This window comes from Hippopotamus amphibius, chromosome X (genome assembly GCF_030028045.1).
Source record: "Hippopotamus amphibius kiboko isolate mHipAmp2 chromosome X, mHipAmp2.hap2, whole genome shotgun sequence".
Taxonomy (NCBI): domain Eukaryota; kingdom Metazoa; phylum Chordata; class Mammalia; order Artiodactyla; family Hippopotamidae; genus Hippopotamus; species Hippopotamus amphibius.
The window spans coordinates 120,231,827-120,257,085 of NC_080203.1; the positions used below are offsets into that span (position 1 = coordinate 120,231,827).

A 25,259-nucleotide genomic window follows, 5' to 3' on the forward strand; every position below is an offset into this window, starting at 1 on the left:
CAGATATCTGATAAGCAGTTCATATCCAAAATATATAAAGAACTCAGAGAGATAAGTGTTGGTGAGAGTGTGGAGAAAGGGGAACTCTTGTACACTGTTGGTGGGAATGTAAATTGGTTTAGCCATTATGAAACACAGTATGGAGGTTTTTCAAAAAATTAAAAATACAGCTACCATATGGTCCAGCAACCCCACTTCTGGGTATATATCCAAGGGAAATGAAATCAGTATCTCTGAGAGAGATCTGCACTCCCCTGTTCATTGCAGCATTGTTTACAATAGCCAAGATAGGCAAACAACGAAAGTGTCGGTCAACAGATGAATGACTAAAGAAAGTGTGGTGTATGTATACATGCGATGAATATTTTTCAACTGTAAAAAAAGAAGGAAATCCTGCCATTTGCAAAAACAGGGATGTACCTGGGGGACATTATGCCAAGTAAAATAAGCCAGAAGCAGGAAGACGTATATTGTATGATCTCATTTATATGCAGAATCTAAAATTTTCAAGCTTATGGAACCAGAGAGTAGAATGGTGATTGCCAAGGGCTGGTGGATAGGGAAAAATGGGGAGATGTTGGTCAAAGGGTACAAACTTTAGTTTTAAGATGAATGAATTCTGGGAATGTAGGGTACAGCATGGTGACCTATACAGTTGGTAATACTGTATTGTATGCTTGAAATTCACTAAGAAAGTAGATCTTAAGTGCTCTCACCACACACAAAAAGTAACTATGTGAGATGTTGGATGTGTTAACTAACTTAACTGTGGTGATCATTTCACAATGTATATGTATATTAAATCATCATGCCCTACCCCCTGGGGGGAGGGAGGGAAGATTGCAGAGGAGTCAGCATAGCAAGTGCAGAATGACTTACTGGCTTAGTCTGTAGAAATTATGGCTATTTAAAGTAAATAAGAAAAGCTACTCATAATTTAGCCAAAAAGTTGCCCATAGCTCTTTTTTTAAAAAAAAATTGTGGAGCATAGTTGATTTACAATGCTGTATCAGTTTCAGGTGTACAGCAAAGTGACTCAGTTATACATACACATGTATTCATTCTCAGATTCTTTTCTCAAATAGGTTATCACAGAGTATTGAGTGGAGTTCCCTGTGCTATACAGTAGGTCCTTATTAGCTATCTATATTTTTATATGTAGTAGTACATGTATGTTAATCCCAAGCTCCTAATTTATTCCCCCCGCCACACACATTTCCCCTTTGGTAACCATAAGTTTGTTTTCGAAATCTGTGAGTCTGTTTCTGGTTTGTTTGTATTTGCTGAGTAATATTCCGTTGTATATATGTTATCTACAGCTCTTAACTGACTAGGAGTTGGTTGTCTAGAGAGCATTTAACTTTGGAGTGGTTTGAGAAATATTTCAAAATGACTCTGCTGTTTACAGCCCACAAAACCATGGACTGAACCACTGTGGAAGAAATGAGGTTGATGGGAATTAATGAGATGGTTTTAAGAATTAAATAAGAATATCATAAATAAAAAAACGTATCACAGTTCCTGGGATATAGGAGATGCTGGATAATTGTTAATTGCCCTTCTGTTTCCCAGCAGAGAATCCCAACCACCAGTGTTATGTCATATTCAGTGATGGTATTTGGGGAAGGCTTCTTGGGAAGAGCTAGGATCTGGAAAGCCATTTGAAATAAAAGGTGAAACTTCGTGACTAACTTCTCAGTTCTTCTGGGTAGAAGTCCCTTGATTGAGAAACCTAGCCCTGCCTTGCCTCTCATCCTGCTCCTCCTAGTTCGCTGTGCTAGAGCCATCCTCACCTGCCTTCAGCTCTGAAGAGCAGCAGACTGTCCTCCCCTGTGGATGTTTGCACAAGCTGTTGCCTCGGTCTGGAATGCTCATTGTTACCTGAGTCTGTTTATCTTTCAGGGTCTTGTTTGCTTATTGACTTTGATCTTTTATTTTTTACATTTATTGGTTTTCCAATTTCACAAGCAATACATGTGCATTGCAGACAACTAGAAATACATAAAAGCATAAAGAATAGCAATCACCCATAATCTCCAGCCCCCCAGAGCTAACCTCCATTAGCATTTTAATGTGTTTCCACCCACTGTCTACATATTTTTTATATTGAAGTATAATTGACCTACAACACTGTTAGTTCCAGGTGCACAACATAGTGATTCAGTATATCTTTACATTACAAAATGATCACCGTGATAGGTTTAGTTACCATCTGTCACCGTACGAAGTTAGTACATAATCATTGACTGTATTCCCCATGCAGTACATTTCATCCCCATGACTCAGTTATTTTGTAACTGGAAGTTTGTACCTCTTAATCTCCTTCACCTATTTCACTCATCCCTTCACCCCCCTCCCTTCTAGAAACCAGCAGTTTGATCTCTGTATCTGTGAGTCTATATCTATTTTGTTATGTTTGTTGAACTGTTTTCTTAGATTCCACATGTAAGTGAAATCATACAGTATTTGTCTTTCTCTGACTTACTTGACTTATAATACCCTCTAGGTCTATCAATGTTGTCACAAATGGCTCTTCAAGGTCTAGTTTAAATGTCCCTTTGTGGGAGAGGTTGATATTGCAAAGAATACCAAATCTAAAAATGATGTTATTGTTCATTCTCATAGCACTTGCTCTTTTCCTTCTTAGCACTCACACTTCTTTGTTCACTTGTTTAATATTTATCATCTCTCCCCCTAGATTGTAAGCCTGAAGGGGGAGCAGGGGCCATGGTATACTAGGCCATTGTCCACCCCATGCCACATAGTCGTTGCTAAGTTTTATTAAGTGGATGCATGAATAAATGATTAAATGATCACAACTGTGGTATATAGTTGGAGGAGATCCATGTAATGAGAATCTGGGTGCTACAGTTAAGGGTTTGGTAGCGGAGAGCAGAGCTACTGTATTTTTTCTTTATATGCGTAAAAACAAAGACAACTAAGTCATACGTATTCAGTGTATACGGATAAATATAAAAGCACAATTACTGGTAATACCACCATCCAAAGATAACCACTGAAGTAAGGCGGGGCCCAAAGCAGGGAATTCAGAAAACTGTAGGGCTGCGTAGGCTAGGTCAGGGTCAGCGGTGATGGAAGTCTTCCTCGTGGGGGACCCCAGGTGTCTGTTAAGCGAGATGCAACGCAGACTCAGTGGGGAGTTGATCTTTGTCACTGAGGAAATCCTTGCCTTCTTAGTGTTGTTGACTTGTGTATTAGGGTAGGGTAACTGCTATAACAAATGGCATCACGATTTCAGCGACTTAACATAATGAAAGGTTTTTTTTTTTTTTCACTTATGCAGCATTCCAAGGTGGCTGTGTCCTCGTTGGGCAGTCTCTTCTTAAGATGATTGCTTGATAATCCAGTCTCTTCCCATCTGCAGGCTCTGCCCTCTCTTAGTTCCTCAGATCTCTTCTCAAATGACAAGAGAGACCATGGTGAATTGCCAGGGATGTTTGTGTGTTTTGTATCAGCTTTATTGAGATATAATTCACATACCATAGAATTCACCTATTTAAAGTATATGTCAATGGTTTTTAATATATTCTCAGGGTTGTATAACCATCACAATAATCAATTTTAGAGCATTTCTATCATCACTCCCCCCAAAACCCTGGACCTATTACTAGTCACCCCTCCCCCCCCATTTTCCATTAACCTCTCTCCCCAGTTCTGAACAACCACTCATCTATTTTTGCAATCCATTAGCAGTTGCTCCCTATTCCCCCACCTCACTCCCTAGCCCTTGGAAACCACTCATCTGTTTTCTGCCTCTGGATTTGCCTATTCTGAACACTTCATATAAATGGAATCATTTAATATGTGATCCTTTGTGACTGGCTTCTTTCACTTAGCAAAATGTTTTCAAGGTTCATCCATGTTGTAGCATGTGTCAGTACTTCTTCCCTTTTTATGGCTAATATTCCATTGTCCTGATAGACCACATTTTATTTATTCATTCATCAATTGATGGACATTTGGGTTGTTTCCACTTTTTGACTGTACCAGGGAGATTTGTATGAATCTGGTCAGGAAGTGATGTTCGTTACTTCTTAGCACATTTCATTGACCAAAATCCAGTCTGGTGGCCAAGCCTACCTGCAAGGGAAGTTGGGAAATGTGCTCTGGCTGAGTGCCTGGGGGGAAAAATAGATGGGGTTTGGTGAACACATCCTAGTCTCTACTACAACTTGCAAATAAGGAATAGAGCTTAACTGAATCCATCTGTGTGGAGATCCCTGGGAGCGTATCAGAGAGCAGAACCAAGAATTCAGGCAGGAACACTCTTCAGCTCCTGTTGCCTTCATGAGGATGGGAAAGCCTGCCTGCGAAATGCCCAGCTCCACACCAGGGCCTGCCAGCCCACCATAGAGCCCAATCTTCACAGATACTGTTTTGTGGTCCCAGGAAACTGAGAAAGGTTGGGATGATTTAATAGTGGTTCTACCCTGATACATAACTGGGTACTATTTGTAGAGCAGAAAAACAGCCATTCTAGTTCATATGTTTCTGTGGCTCTGGGCATTGCTCACACTAAAACACAGGTTGTCTCTAACTGTCCCTTCTCCTTATGTAAAAACGATGCATCTGGCTGGAGTAGGGCACCTGCTTTCTTGTGGCAAGTGTGTATCTGTCAATATACAATCAGAAAACAGAGACCACTCTAAGTACTTAAAATAGAGGAAATGTAATACAGGAAACTGGTGACACAGGTGATGGAAGAGCTGTGAAGGCAAACAGGGAACTGAGGCAGCTCAGAAATTAGCACCAGCAGGAAGCAGCTACCACCTCTCCCTTAGCTGGAGGGACATGGGAGAGAAGTGAGGTTACCAGAACCCAGGGGCCAGGATCACCTGAATCTATTGCAAGCCAGCATGTTGGGAGCTAGGTCTAAAGAAGAGATGCAGCTGGTTGCTAAAACCACCACACAAAACATAAGAGGGAGAAAGTGCCCTGGCTTCCTCGCCTCCTCCAGGTACTCATCCACCAGTGCCTCTCATTGCTGGTAATCAGGTAACTTGGGAGCCTGGGAAGCAGCCTAGAGGAGTCAGCCCCCTGTGATGCAGAGCAGGGGAAAGAGGAATGTATCTCAGGGCAAACAGACCAGTGATCGGCCTGCAGGACACAACTTTAAGAAATACTGCGCAGTTTCTATGTATTTTTATAGTCAACTTCATTAAGGTAATTAAGGTATAACTTACATACAATAAAATGTACCCATTTGAAGTGCACAATTTTATGACTTCGGCCAAATAAATACACCCATGTAACTACCACCGCAATTCAGACATAGAATGTTTTATCCCCAAAATTTCTCTTTCGCCATTTCTTAGTCACTTTCCCTCACCTTCCAGCTCCATTTGGATAATTTCGATTGACCTGTATTTCAGTTCACTGATCCTTTCTTTTGTAGTCTCCAAATCTGATGTTATGCCCATTCAATGGGGTTTTTTTTTTTTAAATATTTTTGAATTTTTCAGTTCTAGGACTTCTATTTTTCGAGAGTTTCCATTTCTCTTACAAAATACCTTCTCCTTTCACAGATACATATACATTATATTATAGGAACACTATATTTACAATAGTTGCTTTAAAATTCTTGTCTGCTGAATTCAGTAATAGTCATTTCTGGATCTGGTTCTACTGATTGTTTTATGTTGATCATGGGCCACACTTTCTTGCCTCTATGCATATTTCATAATTTTACTGTATTCTGGACATTTTATCTACAAGAACAGTGGAGACTGAAGTATAATTTCAGTTTGTTTTGTTTATTATCCTGAACATCTGAGCCCTTTCTTAGGTCTGGCAATGAGCATGTATGGCTGTTTTTCATATTTCTGCTGAAGGATAGATGGCTTGGGAATGGACCCTCCTTTTAATTAAACTTAGTTTACTTGTGACTGGCCCAACTCCAACCTCTTGCCCCTTTTCTGCCTTTTTAATTCTGTCAGTATTTGAGCAGAGAAGGTTTTGGGCAGCTACTTCTGATACCTTTGGATTCAGTTTTTGCAGAGCCCCAGAGTCTAAGTGCTGTGCTAATTTTTGTGATGTCCTTCTACTTTTGAGCCTTTCCTTCACTGTGGCTTTCTTAGCAAAATTCAGGGAATAGGTGTGAGACAAGAGAATTATTACACTTAGGGACCCTTCCGGATCCCATTCTATCCCATCAGCCGTAATGTTGTTCAAAGCTTGGCTGATTTTCTCCTTGTCATTGTGAACTTTCTCTATGAAAGGCTTTCTCTTCCATTCATCAGTACCTAGACCAGGCCGTCAACTATCAGGGCTCTCTGCTCACCTCTGAAAGGTTCATTTTTCTCTGGAACTCATTTATTAAGGAAGTTCTTCCTTCCATTCAGTATAATTTTTGTGTTGTCTGGGTTTTTATTGTTGCCACAGGAGTTGAAGGCCTTTCACATTCTTCTACATCCTAATTGGAAGCAGAAGTCTCTTAAAAGGTTTTTGATGGGCAACCTAAGAAGAAGTTTGTTCTAGAAAGAACACTGGTCTAATGAGACCTTTTGCTTGTTGATTCTGAGGACTGGCTTAGAAGAAAGGTTTTTTGGAACTCTGTCTCCCGCCCTATGAAGTTTCTCTCATAGACACACAATATAGGAAAGATGGATAGGCAGACAGGATGGTTAGTGATAAATCAATGCTCTGGCAGACCTGTAGCTCACTGTAACCTTGTGAGGTAAGCACAGTCAAACATACTTTTCAAGTGAAGAACTGGGGCACAGAAAGGGCAAGTAACGTGCTCCAAATTCAGATGGGTAGTACCTGGTGTGAAAATAACCAGAATCTAGCTTTATATGATTCCCAGTCCAGTATTCTGTTTTTACTCTGTGCATTTTATTGCGTGAATAATATATGAATATATTTATATGTTCTTGTGAAAAATCGAAAAAAAAACAAAAACAAAAAAACAACCACTTAAAGTAGTTGTCCCTTGTAATTCTAATCTCTGATCCTACTCATATTCCAGAAGTAACCTCTCTTGTCAGCTTGGTGTTTGTCTTTTCAGACAATTTTGTATGAATTTACATACTATTAAACTACATCATACTGCAGGGTTTTTAAAAATGCAAGACCATATAGGAGACGTTCTGTTATTTTTTTTGTTCACTTAGCAATCAATGCTTGGAGATCTCTTCATGTCAGTACATTTAGTCCTGCTCCAGTTTGTCATTCATTTAGTAGACTTTTTTTTTTTTTTTTTTAGCAAATCCAGTTCTAAGCACTGGGGCACAGCAGAAAACAAAATCCTTCCATCTTGGAGCTTATATTCTCAAGTGAGGGGAGATAATTAAAAAATAAGTAAAATTAGTAAAATAGGTTAGGGTGATAAGGAGGGCTAGTGGGACCGGGAGGTTGCGATTGTCAGTTGAGTGATCTGAGAAGACCTCACTTATTAGAGAGTAACTTAGAGAAAAGATCAAAAAGAGATGAGGGGACATACCATGTACACATGTTGGGGAAGAGCATTCCAGGTAGAGGGATCAGCACATGAAGCATCAGAGCGGCTTGTGCAGCTGGAGCAGAGCAAGTGATGGTGGGGGGAGATGGATGGATGGTGAGAGATGAGGTTGGAGAAGTAACTGGGAACCAGATCTTATAGAACCTTGTAGGGCATTATAAGAGAACTGGCGTTTGCTCTGAGATGGGAGCCACTGGAGGAATTTTTTTTTTAGGTGTAATTAACATATAACATTATATTAGTTTCAGGTGTACAACATAATGATTCAATACATGCATATATTGTGGAATGATCACCACAGTAAGTGTAGTTAACATCCATCATCTCACGTAGTTAAAAATTTTTCTTCTTATGAGAACTTTTAAGATCACTCCCAGCAATTTTCAGATATATAGTACAGTATTATTATTTATAGCCATCATGCTATACATTACATCCCTAAGACTTACTTATTTTATAATTGGAAGTTTGTACTCTTGACCCCCCTTCACCCATTTTGCCCATCTCCCACCCCTTCCCTCTTGCACACCAGTCTGTTCTTTATACTTATGAATTCAGTTTTTGTTTTTAGATTCCACATAGAAGTAAAATTATACAGTATTTTTCTTTATCTGGCTTACTTCACTTAGCATAATGCCCTCAAGGTCCATACATGTTGTTGCAAATGGCAAGATTCCTTTCTTTTTTATAGCTGAATAATAGTTCATTGTGAACGTGTATGTATGTATGTATATGTGATGACGTATGTGTGTGTATATACACACACACCACATTTTCTTTCACCGCATTCATCCATCTGTGGACACTTAGGTTTTTCCATGTCTTGGTTATTGTAAATAATACTGCAATGAACATGGGGGTGTGACTATCTTTTTGAGTTAGTATTTTTGTTTTCTTTGGGTAAATGCCCAGAAGTGGAATTGTTGGATCATAGGGTAGTTCTATTTTTAATTTTTTGAGAAACCTCCATACTGTTTTCCATAATAGCTGTACCAATTAATATTCCCACCAACAGTGCACAAGAGTTCCCTTTTCTCCACATCCTCACTAATACTTGTTACCTCTTGTGTTTTTGACGATAGCCATTCTAACAGGTGTGAGGTAATATCTCATTGTTTTTGCATTTCCCTGATGACTAATGATGTTGAGAATATTTTCATGTACCTGTTAGCTATCTGTATGCCTTCTTTAGAAAAATGTTTATTAGATCCTCTGCCCATTTTTAAATCAGATTTTGGGGTTTTTTTTTTTGTTGTTTTTGTTGTTGTTATTGCTATGGAGTTGTACATGTTCTTTGTGTATTTTGGATGTTAACCTCTTATCAGATATATGATTTGTATGGAAAGTTTTGAGACACATGATCTGACTTAGAGTTTAGCAGGATCACTTGGACTACTGTGTTCAAAGTAGATTGTAGAGTGGCAAGGGTGGGAGCAGAAAATGATGGTGACTTGGACCAGGGTGATCCTTGTGGGATTCATGAGGAGTAGGCCAGTTTTCGATATGGTTTAAAATAAAAGCCAACAGATTTTATTGATTGGACAAAGGGTGTTAGAGGAATGAAGCATGACTCCAAAGTTTTTGGCACAAGTAACAGGAAGAATGGATCGGCCATTATTAATAAGATGGAAAAGACTGTGAGAAGAACAGGTTTGATGGGACAATCAAGAGTTTCATTTTGGACATGTTAAGTTTGAGGTATTAGACATGCAAGTGAGATGCCAAGAAGGCAGTGGATATGTAAGTCTGGAGTTTAGGGGGGTGCTCTGGACTGAAGATAGAAATGTGGGCATCATCAGAATATAGATGGTTTGAAAAATCATGACACTGGATGATATCACCAAGGGATCTGATGAGTTACTGATGAAGAAGAGTCCAAGCATTGTGCCTAGGGATACTCCAGTGTTAAAAGACCAGAGAGATGAATAGGAACCAGAAGATAAGACTGAAGTAGAAGGAAAATCAGGGAAGTGTGGTATCATGCAAGTCGAATGAAAAAGGTGGTCCAAGGAGGAGGGAGTGCCCACCTGTCAAATGCTGTTGGTAGGTCAGAGAAGACAGGGGCTGAGAATTGATCATTGGATTTAGCAATGATGCAGACCTACTGAATCAGAATGTCCAGGATTAGACACTGATGCCTGAATCCCATCTCCAGAGATTAATTTAATTGGTCTGAGGTACAGCCTGGACACCAAGGTTTTTAAAGCTCCCCAGGTCATTCTAATTTTGCAGCCAAGGTTGAGACCCCACTGTCTTAGTTAACCTCCTCTCTTAAATTGTGAAATGGCCTTATCAGAAACGGATGTGGCTGGACTGATTACACACAGGAGTATTTATCTATAGGCTTATTCTTGGATACTTTGGGATCTGAAAATGATAAGCAGATCTGAAAACTGATTATTAACCACTAAAGGGATTAGCTCTTTAGCAGCTGTCTCAAAGTGGCTTTTAAGTTGAAAATCCCTTTGCTTTTCACTCTTTGCAAATGTTTGATTTTTTGTTTTGTTTATCCTCAAAAGACCTTTTGTTTTGAGTAACAAGGATAAGTTTCAAGTTAATGAAAAAATTCAAGGGAAATCTTGATGTAATTGGTCTAAAGAAAACCAACCGAACAAACCTGAACTCAGATCAATAGTTAAGCATTTAAAAGAGTTAAGTACATTCTTTTCAGAATCCTGAATATTTCACACCTCAAAAGTTGGCTCATAACAGGTATACAAATTTCGTACCTCATTAAAGTTTTACTCTTTTTCATTTTCTCACCACAGACTTTTGACATTATTTAAATGCTTTAGTAAATTTGAGTTGAGTTGGTAGCTGTTGTTGGCTCTTAAAAAAGAAAGAATATCATGAGTGGACTGTTCATCAAGAGATCTGGTTCATAGGCTGGTAAAGTTGGATTCTATGGCCAAAGAGAGAAAGGATCCAATGTATTAGAACAAGACCAAGGTAGAAAATGAAGTCAGAGTTGAAATAGAGGCTTAATTATTGCAGGCTTCCAGAATGATGCCAGGTGTCTAGATTAGCCCTTCTCAGCGCACAGGAGAATTAAGCCCTAATGCTCTAAGGCATTCATTGTATCAATTGAATGAACTCTCTTATACATCCTTAATGTACCGTCCTTGGGAGAATGGAGAAGACAGTCACTCAAATAATCAAATAATTTTCTCTAGGGCTTAATTCTCCAGCAGAACCCCAGTTGAGAAAGGCCATTTTAGGTACTAATCTGTCTTCTTGGATGACGTAGTATTTTGAGGTGCAGGTCCTCAGGAAAGAAGGCATAAAAGAGCCTGTTGTAAAATTGCCAAGAAATTAAAGAGAATAATCTCTTTATTCCTTTATTAGAATTCTTATTAGTAAAATAAGCACAGGAACACCCTGTACAAATCTCAGCAGTGATTTTTTTTTTTAACAATTTAATGTGTATCCTTCCAGATTTTTGTCTCTGCGCAGAAACTAACATGTAAATAGTGCTTACTGCAGAGAATGGGATCATGCTATTCATTTAGTTCAGCAGTTTTTTTCCCCATGAACTATTATGGGTGTTCTTCTATATAATTACATACGGATTTGCCTCCTTCCAAGGTTTGCGTGATATTCCGTAGTTTGGTTGTTACAAAATATATTTTACAACTGTTCTGTTAATGGACATTTGGATCATCTCCAGTTTTTCACTATTATGAACAATGCCATAATAAACATTTGTTCAAAAATTCTTCACTATATATATATATATGAATATTTCTATATTATAGATTCCACAAGTAGAATTGTTGAATCAAGATGAGTACCTTTTCATTTTTTTATTATATAAGTTTCAAATATATTCAAAAGTAGTGGGTAATATCATGAACCCCCATTTATCCCTTATCCACTTCAATAATTATCATCACGAGCCAGTTTTATTTCCCGCTCACTCCCACCCACTCCCCCTACTCCAACACTGAGTTAATTATGAAGCAAAGACATGCCATGTCAACTATGAATATTTCCGTATGTGTCCCTAAAGGTTAAGGACTTTTATAAAACATAATCACGGTTATGTTATCATACCTAAAAATTGACAATAATCCCTTAATATCAGTGTTCAGATTTTCCACATTGTGTGTGTGTGTGTGTGTCTGTTTTTTTTTTTTTTTTTTTACAGTGGGTTTGTTTGACATGATCCAGACAAAGTCTATAGATTGCATTTGGCTGATAAGACTCTTAAGAGGAGGAAAGTTGATAAGACTTATTTTTTTCCTTATTATTTATTTAAGAAGCATTTGTTGGGGCTTCCTAGGTGGCGCAGTGGTTAAGAATCCGCCTGCCAATGCAGAGGACATGGGTTCGATCCCTGCTCCAGGAAGATCCCACATGCCACGGAGCAGCTAAGCCTCTGTGCCAAAAAAAAAAAAAAAAAAAAAGCATTTGTCCTGTAGAGTTTCCAAATTTCTGGATTTTGCTGATCATATCCCTGTGGTGTAATTTAGTAAGTACCTCCCCCCCAACCCCTGTAAATTGGTAGTTAAACCTGGAGGCATATTTCACATTCTGGTTTGATTTTTTTAATTTAATTTTTATTTTATATTGGAGTATAGTTGATTTACAATGTTGTGTTAGTTTCAGGTTTACAGCAAAGTGGTTCAGTTATACATACACAGATATCCATTCTTGTTCAGATTCTTTTCCCATATAGGTTATTACAGAATATTGAGTAACGTTTCCTGTGCTGTACAGTAGGTGTTTGTTGGTTATCTATCTTACATATAGTAGTGTGTGTATGTTAATCCCAAGCTCATATATCCCTCCCTGCCCTCTGTTTCCCCTTTGGTAACCATAAGTTTGTTTTTGATATCTGTAAGTCTGTTTCTGTTTTGTAAATAAGTTCATTTGTATCATTTTTTTTAATTAGATGCCATATATGAGTGGTATCATATATTTGTCTTTGTCTGACTTAGTTCATTTAGTATGATAATCTCTAGGTCCATCCACGTTGCTGCAAATGGCATTATTTCATTTTTTCTATGGCTGAGTAATATTCCATTGTATATATGTACCACATCTTCTTTATCCATTCATCTGTCGGTATACATTTAGGTTGTTTCCATGTCTTGGCTATTGGAAATAGTGCTGCAGTGAACATTGGGGTGCAGGTATTTTTTTTCGGATTATGGTTTTCTCCGGATATATTCCCAGGAGTGGGACTTCAGGATCATATGGTAGCTCTGTTTTTAAGGAACCTCCATACTGTTCTCCATAGTGGCTGTACCAATTTACATCCCCACCAACAGTGTAGGAGTGTTCCCGTTTCTCCACACCCTCTCCAGCATTTATTGTTTGTAGACTTCTTGATGATGGCCATTCTGACTGGTGTGAGGTGACACCTCATTGTAGTTTTGATTTGCATTTCTATATTGGCAGCGTTGAACATCTTTTCATGTGCTTTTTGGCCATCCATATGTCGTCTTTGGAGAAATGTCTATTTAGATTTGTTTGATTTTTTTTGAAAGGATACTTAATAGTTGATTGTGTACTTTATCTGTTTTTTCTTTCTGTGAAGCTAGTGGCCCTTGACAATCATTGCCTAGATCCATTAATTCATTAGGGGCTGTAAAATAATATTTGAATTTTATAATTTCTGAATTATTAGCACAAATACTTTATAAAGAGAAATTTTCCCTCATCAATGACCTGGTTACCTTGGTGTAGTTTGTATGGGAAAAGGAAGCTATATGCCTAATTTGCCTTGATCAGTTTTCAAAAACAATGAATTGGTTTGTTAGCGCCCTCCAAGAGTGACCAGTGAGGTTGTATAAGATCATTATGAACTCATAATTTTAGTGATAGTTGATGTGTTTCAATGCTTTATAGTTATTGTTCTTCTTAACGCTTAAATTGTCCCCTCTTTGGCCAAAAACTGATTCAAGTTGGCTCCTGAGTCTTTAATATGAGTTTAGTAGCTTCTTTACTTCTTTGTGTGTTAAGATGTTCCAGAATCATCTTAGACGATATGGAATCAGAGATTGTTTCAAGGAGTCCTGGTTTCTTCAGTGAGAGATGATGTTTACAGACCTCATTCAGGGCTTGGAGGTTCTCATTGCTACTGAGTTGGTCATTGCTTTGGACCTTTTTGATAGACAGAGCTGGGGAAACCACCTCTTGAATTCATACTGATGTTCCAATTCAAATTTAGGACTATAGGATTTTTACTTCTGTGATTTTGTATTTGTATCTCTTATGCTGAAAACGGTGGCTCCTAATGATATTAAATGAATATCATTGTTTGTTGTATTCTATACTGTAAATATATAACATTTTCAAAATACCAGTACTAGTATTTCACTAACAGTATGATTACTGGAAGCTATTTAAGATTTCTTTGCATTTATGTTTTTTTCCTTAGGTTATATCCTCTTAGGAAAATACAGTCGAATGGCTCTGTTTTTAAGTCATGTGGTAAATTAGTTTCTCTTTTGTGGGGAAGCCATCAAGCAGATGCATAGGCTCGTTTGTTTTGTTTTGCCCCAGCCACAAATTCAGATGGTATGTGCATTGACAAACAGTGTTTTTAGGCAACATTTTAAAAATATTTCATTTTCTTTTGTAATTATGTAAAAACATTATGTAGTTTCAGTCAAATTCCAAGAAGTGTAACCTCTATCTGTCCCTGTCCCCTTCATCATGTTTTCTCTCTCCACCTATCAGTAGCCACTGTTGTTACCTTTTGTTTTATCTTCCATTTTGAAGAAATGAAAGCAGATATATATATTTATTCACATCCCCCCTTTTCTTAATAAAAAGGTAGCAGCATCCTGTGCACGGTGTTCAGCACCTTGCTTTCTTGTCTTAACAGGATATTCTGGAGATCTGTCCATAGCAGTATTACATAGATGTTGTTTCACTTTTTATAAATATTTCATATTTTATATTATGAGTATGAATATCATTAGTCATAGTTGATTTAATCAGTCCTCACTACTGATGGCCATGTGCTTCCAAACCTTCACAGGAACACTTTTAATATTTCACAGCCGCAAACTCAAGTTATTTTGTGGCAAAAAATTATTTTAACTGTCTAAGGAATCCATTTCCTGTGCATAAAATGAAAATTCTACCATGAAATGTAATAATAAAGAAGTCTGTGTTTTATGAATATATAAATAATTTCTGATTCCAGTGGGTGTAACAGGAATTACTGGAGTCCTTCTCTATTTGAGGACGGCAAGGCATTTCAGGTCAGGAAATGCCAGGATACATTTCTAAATTCGTCTTGGCTTTCTGAATTTGGGGACCCTGCCGCTTTTCCAAAAGAACCTTGTGTCAAACTGTCTCATCCTCATGATTCAAACTTAGCTTCTGAAATCCTTACTCTCCATCCAGGGATGAGAGGCTGCCATATTATTTTTTTCTGTCTTTCCAAATACATTGATCTGCATATGCTTTCATCCACAGTCTAGGTCTAATTTAAAGAGAAAGAATCAGGTAGCACTGAGTATGACTGAATGAGACTTACTGGTATGGATCTTAAGCAGTTGTTTCATTTGAATATGAAAAATGAATTATAATTTAGATTTTTTCTTGCTAAAGCACAACATCCTTACACCAGCCCTTTACAGAATGAATGCATATATACTCCCGTGTCTTAATTCAGACGTTTGTCATCTTATCACGTGAATCTTTCAGGAGAAACAGTGCAGGTGATCGTGAGAAGGCTCTGCAGGTCATGCTCCAGGTTCTGCAGAGCTGTGACCACCCAGCGCCCGACATGTTCTGCCTCTGTGGGAGGATCTACAAGGACATCTTCTTGGATTCGGACTGCGAAGATGATGCCAGCCGAGACAGCGCCATTGAGTGGTAAACCCTCAGCCCTAGTCAGTAGCACGTGCATCTTAGCAAAGAATAGAATTGCACAGGCTAAGGATCCAGGTCTTTTCCCTACATGTGTGTGTCTGCCTGTTTGCTGGCAGTGAAAAAAAATGCCATAAGTGTGGTCTGGGAATTTCCAGATTCCTTTTTCCAAAAGGAAACCATTAGAAACAGGGTTTTCTACTGGTGACATTCTTCCCATGAGTTCACTCATTTATAGGGGCAAGGAGGCTCAGCACACTCCTTCCCCGCTACTCCTTCCAGAACCTTGTTCCACCACCGTCATAGCATTATCTTCTCAATGAGCTGTTCATTCCTTATTCATTCATTTATTCAACAAATGTTTATTGAGGGTTTACTGCATGCCAGAGACTGTCTAGATGGTGGGGATGAAGACACAGCAGGTACGAATCCATGCTCTCGTGAACCATGCATTGCTGGTAAAGAAAGTCAGACAAACGAATACAGTAAAATATGTAGGATGTCAGCTGATGGTGAGGGCTTTGGGGAAAAGTTAATCAGGGATGAAGGAAAGGAGGGTTGGGAGTTGTCTGCAGTTTTATATAGGATGGTCGGGTGAATAAAGATGTAAAGGTGTGAGGGAAAGAGTAAATAACTGTGTTCCAGGAGGAGGGGATAACAAGGGCAAAGACCCTGAGGAGGAAGCGTGCTGTGCATGCTCAAGGAGGGTGAGGCAGGAACAAGGGGGGAGAGTGGCAGGAAATGGGAGAGAAGAAGACCCTTTTACTCTGAATGAGATGATACAGTGCTGGGATGTTCTGAGCAGAGGAGTGACAAGATCAGACATGCATTTTAACCAGAGTACTCTCACTGTTATGCAAAGAGTACGTTTTAGGGTGTGTGTCAGCTATCATTTGCTGCATAACAAGCACCTATCTCCAGGGAATTCCCTGGTGGTCCAGTGGTTAGGACTCTGCACTCTCACTGCTGAGGAACCGGGTTCAACCTCTGGTTGGGGAACTAAGATCCCACAAGCCGCACAGCTTGGCCAAAAAAACAAAAACGTTTAAAAACAACAAAAAACAAAACAAAAAACCCAAAACCAAACATCTGTAAAACTTAGTGGCTTAAAACAGTGATTTGTGATTTCTCATGCTTCTATGGATTGCTCAGGCAATTCCTCTGCTGGTTCCACTCCTTAAGTGCTGAGCTCACTCCTAAAATTGTAGTCATCTGGAGAATCAACAGGGCTGGAAGGTCCAAGATGGCCTCACACACAGTTGACAGCTGGTGCTGGCTGTTGGTGGTGAGCCTCCGTTCTCTAGCAGGTGGTAGACCAGCTCTCTTACGTGGCAGGCAGCATTCTAAGAGAGTGGATGTGGAAGCCAGAAAGCCTCTTAAGGCTCAGGAACTCGCACAAGGTCACTTCTGCCACATGTTCTTGGTCAGAGCAAATCACGTGGTCAGCCCAGATTCAAAGGGGTGGAGAAATAGACTCCACCTGTGGGTGAGAGACATGGCAAAGGCATGTGCATAGTGGGGTGGGAGGGATGTGTGCTTATTAAATAACCTACCACATGGGCAAGGGCAGAAGCAGGGAACAGTTAGGAGACTGCTGCAGAAGTTCAGAGAAGAGCTGATGGTCGCTTGAACCAGGGTAGTAGTGATGAAAATGATGAGGTGTCAGAACCTGGACGCATTTTGAAGGTAGAGCCAACAGTCTACCTTCCATCATCCATTTCCATCACAAAAGCTCTTGGTATCACTGCTCCAGTCTCATTTAATTCTGCTTCCTCTCCCACTCTCCCTCCTCCTCTTTGTTTTCCTTCCATACATGTTGTACTTTGTCCTCTACCCTCTTTTCTCCATGACAATTTTCCTTGGTGATCCCAGTCACTCCCATACCTTGGAACCTTTAGTTGATCTCCAGTCCAACCTCTATCTTAAGCTTTGGCCTCACATTGCCACCTCTTTGCCCACCTGTTTCACCTCAAGACAGTGCTGGTACTTAAGACTCAACATGTCTAAGGCTGAAGTCATTTCCTCCTCTCCACAAGGGATGGCTTGCATTGCCTTGCTTTCTTACAACCATTCTTTAGCCTTCTAGGCATATACTTTTGGTTAATGTTTGATAACTTTCACTCACTTATCTCCCCATGCAGTCAGTTCCCAGTTCCAGTCCTTCTATGAGTCTTCCCTCACTCCCTACCTGTCCTTTCCCATCACCACCTCCCCGAGTTGGTGCTTTTTTTTTTTTTTTTTTTTTTTTACTTTCTTGCCAAGAATGTTCTAACAGCATCCCAACTAGGCTCTCTGCTTGGTGCCTCTAAAGTCTGTCCCTCATAGATTGACAGCTTACTCCTCCTAAAGCTCAAAGATCCAGAATGGCTCTCCACTCCCTATTAAATAAAACTTCAAACTCTTAGATCACCATTCTAGGTGCTTTGCAGACTTTCTCCCACCTGTCCTAGCCCTGTTTCCCACTAATGATGTGTGTCCAAGTAAACTGCAGTTCCTTAGGAGCTCCCCAATTTCCCATCTCCGCTCCATCTCAGCATTTTCTATGCTGGGGGTTCCCTTTATAAATCACTGCTGTTACAGTTCTGTCCATCTTCATGCCACATCTCAACCCTCTCTGTTGTCTGTAAGTCCCTCTAGACTTGGGTTTGTGTGGTTTTAGGTTATATACCACACTCATGGAAATTAATATTTTCACTAATTATGTGTAGATCTTATCGCCTCCGTCATGGTATAATTCTTAGAGGGTGGGGACCTTGTTTTATTCTTAGTTAATCCCCAGTAGTACCCACTGCACTGTATGCGCGAGAGGAATCACTCGGGGTGTTGAAGGGAAGGGAAAGGAAGGGAAATTAACGATTGGTTGAGCCAAAATAGGAAGCTGTGTTCCCACCATCGTGGCCAAGAATTCAACCCTCAGGTCAGGAAATTACTGCCTGTGCCTCCTTCAAGGAAATCAGAGGAGCCTTCTCCATGCACTTCAGAAGGTAGTGGCAGTGAGTATAGGAGCAAATGAAGCTTAGTCTCTTGGTCAGGGCATGCTGGCTCTGGTGAAACCGTGGGGATGGTCTCGCTCTCAGGTAGAGATGTAGAACATGCGGCTCAGGGAGGCAGGGGGCTGCTCCAAGGTCACAGGGCTGGTCAGACACAAACCTGGGACTGCAGTCCTGACTCCCAGTTCAAGTCTTGTCTGTCCCCAAACTGGGCCTGTTTGATTTATGGATAAGAGGCATAGAGAACTCACCCTGTCTGCCCTCTTCCCAGATAACTTTACTTTTTTTTTTTTAAACATATAGAGCTTTAATACCTACATGTTATTTTTTTAACGTAGTTTGCATTTTATTTTATTATTTTTTAATATTTGTTTTTATTTTTGGCTGTGTTGGGTCTTCTTTGCGGCACGCAGGCTCTTCACTGTGGCACGCGGGCTCCTCTCATTGTGGTGTGCGGGTTTTCTCTTCTCTAGTTGTGGCGCGCAGGCTCCAGGGCATGTGGGCTCTGTAGTTTGCGGCACGCAGGCTCTCTAGTTGAGGCGAGCAGACTCAGTAGTTATGGTACACGGGCTTAGTTGCCTCGTGGCATGTGGGATCTTACTGCCCTGACCAGGGATTGAACCCACGTCCTCTGCAGTGCAGGATGGAGTCTTTACCACTGGACCATCAGGGAAGACCCCCAGATAACTTCATAGTAAAAGAAAATGAAAAAATAGATCAAATACAGTAGGATATGGAATTTAAAACTCCCCACAACATACTGGGGGTGGAAGGGGGAGAGGTTTCAATTTTATTGGAATTTTGTTGACTGGGGTTGGAAGAACTTTCTTGATGTCCTCTGGTCCATCTGAGGGTTCTTGTATCATGCCCCACAGTTCACAAAATCTGGTTTTGACTGATTTTATGACTTATGATCAGATTTAACTAAGTTCTCCCTTCCACAGTTAATGTTTTGTTGGTGTTTAATCCTCCTGTTGTCACACAAGTGATAACATTTCTCCTGGTTTACAAAAAGACATTTTGTGTCATTACTCCATTGATCAAATTCTTTTTTCCCTGATCATGATATTCATACTTGATCATGGAAGAGAAATAAATTTTTTATGTGTAGAAAAAAGAATCAACAAGAGAATTAAAAATAGCACAGTTAACTTTTTGGTATAAAAATGTATTTGCAGTTTTGGATCTTGTTCTTTATCCTAATGTAATAGATCCCTGCCCCTTCTCTCACTTTACGCTACTGCTCTGTGGGATCCAGGATTTTGTCAGTACTGCTTCATACGTGAAAAAATAATTCCATTTTGTGCTATAAACAAACAAATAGGTGACCTGCAAGAAAGAGCCTATAGCTGTTGAGATTTCCACGAAATAAAAAATGCTCAGTGTGCAAATAGAGTATAACTTTGAAAATAAGTGGACGTGAAATTGTGGCCTACTTTTGGGGGTAGAATTATAATAGATTTTAAATTTCCTTTGTATACTTTAATATAGTTTTCTTATCTTGTGCGATGATCATGGCTTTTATTTTAAAAATATAAACCTGATGAAGAAAGATTATAAAACTCCCTAGTGTTAGTTACTGTGTTGCTATTACATTTTTAAGAAGCTGTCAGACTGCTGCATGTAGCTGTCTGTATAGATGGGCAGGGAAGGGCGAAGATCTGGAAAACAATAAATTAGAGTAGTAAAAATTTTCATGAGAAGGTTGATTTGTGCTATTATTTGCACTTTTTTTCTTCTCCCATAATAAAATGATATAATAGGAATTTGGTGGTTCTGTACTTGCAGGTACCGCAAAGGGTTTGAGCTCCAGCCGTCTCTTTATTCAGGAATCAACCTTGCAGTTTTGCTGATAGTTGCTGGACAACAATTTGAAACTTCCATGGAACTAAGGAAAATAGGTAAAGCTGTTTATGACTGCAGATGTAGATATGCTTCGGTAACACAAGTTCAGCATTAAAAATTATGTTCAAATAACCACCATTTCGAAAGGAACAGTTACTCTGACAGCACATCCGAGGCAGCAGCCCAAATAAAAAGCCCACTTTCTCCTCTCTCTAAAGGGTTACATAATATGATAGAAACTAGGAAGAGTTTTCATAACTTTGTCTAAAATTCCAATTCTTAAGGTGTCCGACTGAACAGTTTGTTGGGAAGAAAAGGGAGCTTGGAGAAGATGAACAATTACTGGGCTGTGGGTCAGTTCTTCAGCATTAGCATGTTGGCCAATGATGTTGGGAAGGCTGTCCAGGCAGCAGAGAGGTTGTTCAAACTGAAACCTCCAGTCTGGTGAGTCATGTCTATGTGTTTTCATCACCCATGTCAATATCCGGTCTTGTTCTGCACGGTTTCCCCCTGGAGGAGAAGGTGTGAATGCAAAAAACAATAACCGTTGCTATGTTTTTCCTTCTGACTTCTTCATTAAAACAAAGTTAGGGCAGAAAGAGCAACTCTGAGGGCTCCCTTGGTTTTATGTGAAGGGAGGGAAAGACAGACAGACAGGCACCCACACACAGAATATATCCCTACATGCTATGTCTCCAAGACAAAACTCTCAGCCCTATTGATTTTTTCAGGTCACGAAGGTCCTCAAGAGCAGAACGTTCTTGGGTACCAGTACGTATTGTGCATTTGTGAGAAAGCAGAGAGTAAAGCTAAAAGTACACCAAGAAAATGATTTTCATCACAAATGAAAACTGGAACTAAAACACCAATTATAGATATGGTCAAGAAAATGGTGCCCCGGTAGTGGCCCTAGGTTAGCTCATTATGCAGCCATTAAAATGTGCAAGAAAGAATACTTGGAGACATGGAAATATGTTCATGGTTTATCATTGAATAAGAAAAGCCAGATGCAGGGTATATTTTTCTATATCAGTGCTCAGACTTTGACATTATCAGAATCACCTGTGTTGATTAAAACACAGATTGCTGGGCCTAACCCTTAGGATTTCTAGTTCAAAGGGTCTAGGGTGGGGCCAGAGAATTTGCATTTAGAAATTACAAGCTGACGCTGCTAGTCTGGGGACCACACTTTGAGAACTGCTGTTCTATATGGACTCATTTTAATTAAAAACCTCTGTTTCATGTGTGACTCAGAGGAGGGTCTGGGAGGTTTGGGCAATAGCTGACTTCCCAATAGACATCAAGCTCCATTAGAATTGTGGTTATATTATTGATTGCTTTAGTCTCATAATAGATGCTCAGTAGATATTTGTATAATGAGTAAATGATGAGTCATGGATTTTCCCCAAATTATTGATAGTGGTTGTCTCAGCAGGTAGCAGATTAAGAAGTTTTTAATCTGCTTTATAGTCTATTTTCTGATTTGTCTAAAATGCATTTGGATTACTTACATAATTTAAAATTTTTTACTTTTAATGATCTATGTTCGTCTGTCCCCTTCTATTTCTCAGCTCAGTGGGCCAATCTGGACTCTCAGGGGTAGAAATCTCAGCGGTCATATCTAGTTTGACTGTATTTCTTCCCCATCTGGAGGGCTTAAATTTGATCCCCAAACCCTATTAACCTCTTGAAAGCTTTCTGAGGCTGAGAGAACACAGAGGCAGGCTGAGCTTCCAGCCTTCCTGGAGTGGCTGCTGTTTGCAGACTTCTAATTTTAAGGTGCATTGCTGCATCTGAGCCGGACAGAGCTGTCTGTGGAGAGGAGACCTGAGGCTTGAATACATTCCTACTACATCAGAACCTGGACTGACTTACAGTGTTGGTACCTATGGTTGTGAGTTCAAGACCACCCTGAGGTTCATGATTTGGTAGAAGAACTCACAGAACTCAGAAAAGCTGTTATACTTGTGGTTATGGTTTATTGCAGTAAACGTATATAGATTAAAATCAGCAGAGACAAAAGGCACATAGGGCAGAGCTCAGGAGAGACCAGGCACAAGCTTTCAATTGTCCTCTCCCAGTGGAGTCATGTGGACAGTGCTTCATTTTCCCAGCAATGATGTGTGATGACATGTACAAGTTGTAGTCAGCCAGGGAAGCTGACCAAGCGTTGGTGTCCAGGGTTTTTATTGGGGGTCAGTTATGTAGGCATGAAGCACCCATGTAGCTGACCTTAATCACTGAGTCCCCAGACTCTAGAGATCACACTGATACCACATGGTGCAAGGCCCCCAGCAGGAATCATACTGTTAACATAAAGTAGCTGACCTGGCACAAGGCCCCACGTAGGCAAAGACACTCTTATCAGGTAGGATAGCCCAAGGGCTTAGAAGTGATCTCTCAGAAGCCAGTCAAGGGCCAGACTTTTCTTTGGAATATATACTTGGACAACCCCAGCCTGCAGAGTTAATCCTTTACTCCACAGTACCCAAGTAAGTCAGTCAGAACCTAGCTGATCTACCTTCCCAGGATAGCTCCAGACTTTATTCTCCAAGGGCAAAATAATACTCTGATACTATCAGTGAAACCACCTATCCCCCCCCACCCCACCCCGCAACCCCATTCACTGCCAGAGAGGTGGTGACCACCACTGTCTGGCAAGTATGTTTCAAAAAGTTCAATTTGCCTAAAGATAGTAAAGGTGTGGTGAGGTTGAAGACCTTATAAATTCAAAATCTACCATGTCAAACCTAATTTTTTTAAAAAAGAAAAGACATTGAGTTTAATATTAGTGATTGCCAGAGGTCAAAGAGGGGACAGGGATGGGAAGGAAGTTGGAGTGGCTATAGAAGGGAAACATGAGGGATCCATGTGGATGGAAATATTTTCTAGCGTGACTGTATTGATGTGAATATCCTGATTGTGATATTGTTCTAGAATTTTGCATGGTGTTACTGTTGGGGTAAACCAAGGGTACATGAGATCTCTCTGTATTGTTTCTTACAACTATATGTAAATCTACAATTGCCTCAAAATTAAAAGGATGGTTAGAAAAGAAAGACACTGAGTTTGAAATTGTCATTTTGCAGTTGCTTTGAACTTCAAACCATTTGCTCTTGTTAATTAAGACAGCAAATGCTTGCCAGCCTCTGTGCTTTGAGCAGGATGTACCAAAATTGAGGTTTAGCCCAATGTTGGTTAAAAAAAAAAATGTTGTATGATTTTGTTAGACAAGCTTATTTTGCCCCATTTGGGTTTCTTTTAATTAAGTATGTGGCTGCCAAATGATTAAGAAGTACTCGCTATGCAATATGAATTTAAGAAATAAAGCTTTTGGGAAACTTCTTTTGAAGGGAGTAAAATTGAATTCCATCTCTTTGAGAATCTAATTTATTGGTGCTTGTGATTTTTCCAGGTACCTGCAATCACTAGTTCAGAACTTGTTATTAATTCAGCGCTTCAAGAAGCCCATTATTGAACATTCACCCAAGCAAGAACAGCTGAACTTCTGGTTAGACATAATTTTTGAGGCAACAAATGAAGTTACTAATGGACTCAGATTTCCAGTAAGAGATGCTAAATCCATTTCTTTAAGATAAAAAAAAAAAAGAAACTGGGATTTACTAATTATTGAGTAGTCTGAAAGGAAGAAAACCTTAGAGTAATTGAAAATGTTAAGAGAGCCATCAATCTTATGTAGAATCAGCCAGTGAGAGATCAACTCACTAGACAAAGTTGGCTATATCCTCTCAAATAGTGGTTCTCAACTGGGAGTGATTGTGTCCCCCAGAGGCCATTTGGCAACGTCTGGAGACATTTTGCTTGTCACAACTGTGGGGAAGGTGTTGCTACTGGCAGCTAGTGGGGTGGAGGCCAAGGATGGCACTAAACCTCCCACAATGCACAGGACAGACTCCTGCCCCCAACGCAGAATAATCCAGCCCAAAGTGTCCATAGTGCTGAGGTGGAGAAACTTGGTTCCACAACAGTGCAGCACTAATATTAAAATTTGGAATTCACAGCTGTTTCCTGTTGAGCTTTGGTTTGCCTCCAATGCCACTAATTAATTTCTAAAACTTTACTGAAAGGCAGAATTGCTTTTAGCTTTTCACTGAGTTTTTGTTTCAATTTTATGATCATCTTACAAGGGCTCATAAGTAAGATATCTAAGCATCCCAGAAACTGAACTTCAGATAATTGTTTCATTGTTTATGTCATGAGATTTTGTGAACATTCAGTGTTCAGAATTTCATGAAATGTCGAATAAAAGATTACGTTGTTTGAAATGATTGTGATACAGATTTTGTGCCTGGGTATAAGATTTTAAATCTTCTCTGAATTATGAAATATTTCAAACCTGCTAAAAGGTACAAAAAAAATAACGGAACAGACACTCATGTAATCTCTACCCAGGTTTAGCAATAAACATGTAGCTTTATTTGCTTTGGAAATTCATTCTCTCTCTCTCTCCCCCTTTTTCACCCTGTTCCTCTTCATCTCTCCATCCTTCTCTCCTTCCTTCCCTCCCTCTCCCCCAGCAAAACAAAATATGACTAATGGACTGTCACCTCACCCTTCATCCTCTCACAGGTTTTGCAGACTTAGGTACCTACCTGTGGATTCTCCAGTTTACTTCCTCATTTCTCTCAAAAAGTGTAGCCTTCCTCTTTCTTCTCTGTGACCTCCTCAGGCAAGCCTTTCCTGGCCACCTTGTGTAAAGAAGTGTCCCCCACCCTCTTCTGCCTTACTTTCTTCAGAGGTCTGTATGTTATCTCACTGCATGTCGTTATCTGTCGGTTACACTGTCTGCCCCATCAGAGCATAGGCCTCCCGCAGGGGAGGGACTTCTGTTGTGGGCCGTATCCACCGGTCCTAGAGCAGTATTGCTGCATAGTAGGTACTTGGAGAGGATCTGTGGAGTCCAGAGCTTCCCACTTCCTCACTGGGCAGGGTAACCTGTGTGGTATGTTCCCATGCCTTACAGAAATCTGTTCTTCTAGGTTCTGGTGATAGAACCAACCAAAGTCTACCAGCCTTCGTATGTCTCTATAAACAGTGAAGCTGAGGAGAGGACAGTTTCTCTGTGGCACGTCTCACCCACGGAAATGGTAAGA

The 25,259-nt window shown here is 39.8% G+C and overlaps 1 protein-coding gene across 1 annotated transcript in view; it reads left to right on the forward strand.

Moving 5' to 3' along the window:
* Positions 1-25,259, forward strand: part of MAP3K15 (mitogen-activated protein kinase kinase kinase 15) — a 131,337-nt gene that overhangs the window by 62,867 nt on the left and 43,211 nt on the right. Inside the window, exons 7-11 of the mRNA XM_057718468.1 lie at positions 15,146-15,316; positions 20,089-20,201; positions 20,430-20,589; positions 23,561-23,711; positions 25,146-25,253. Coding sequence (XP_057574451.1) covers positions 15,146-15,316; positions 20,089-20,201; positions 20,430-20,589; positions 23,561-23,711; positions 25,146-25,253 — 703 coding nt within the window. The remainder of the gene's footprint in view (positions 1-15,145; positions 15,317-20,088; positions 20,202-20,429; positions 20,590-23,560; positions 23,712-25,145; positions 25,254-25,259) is intronic.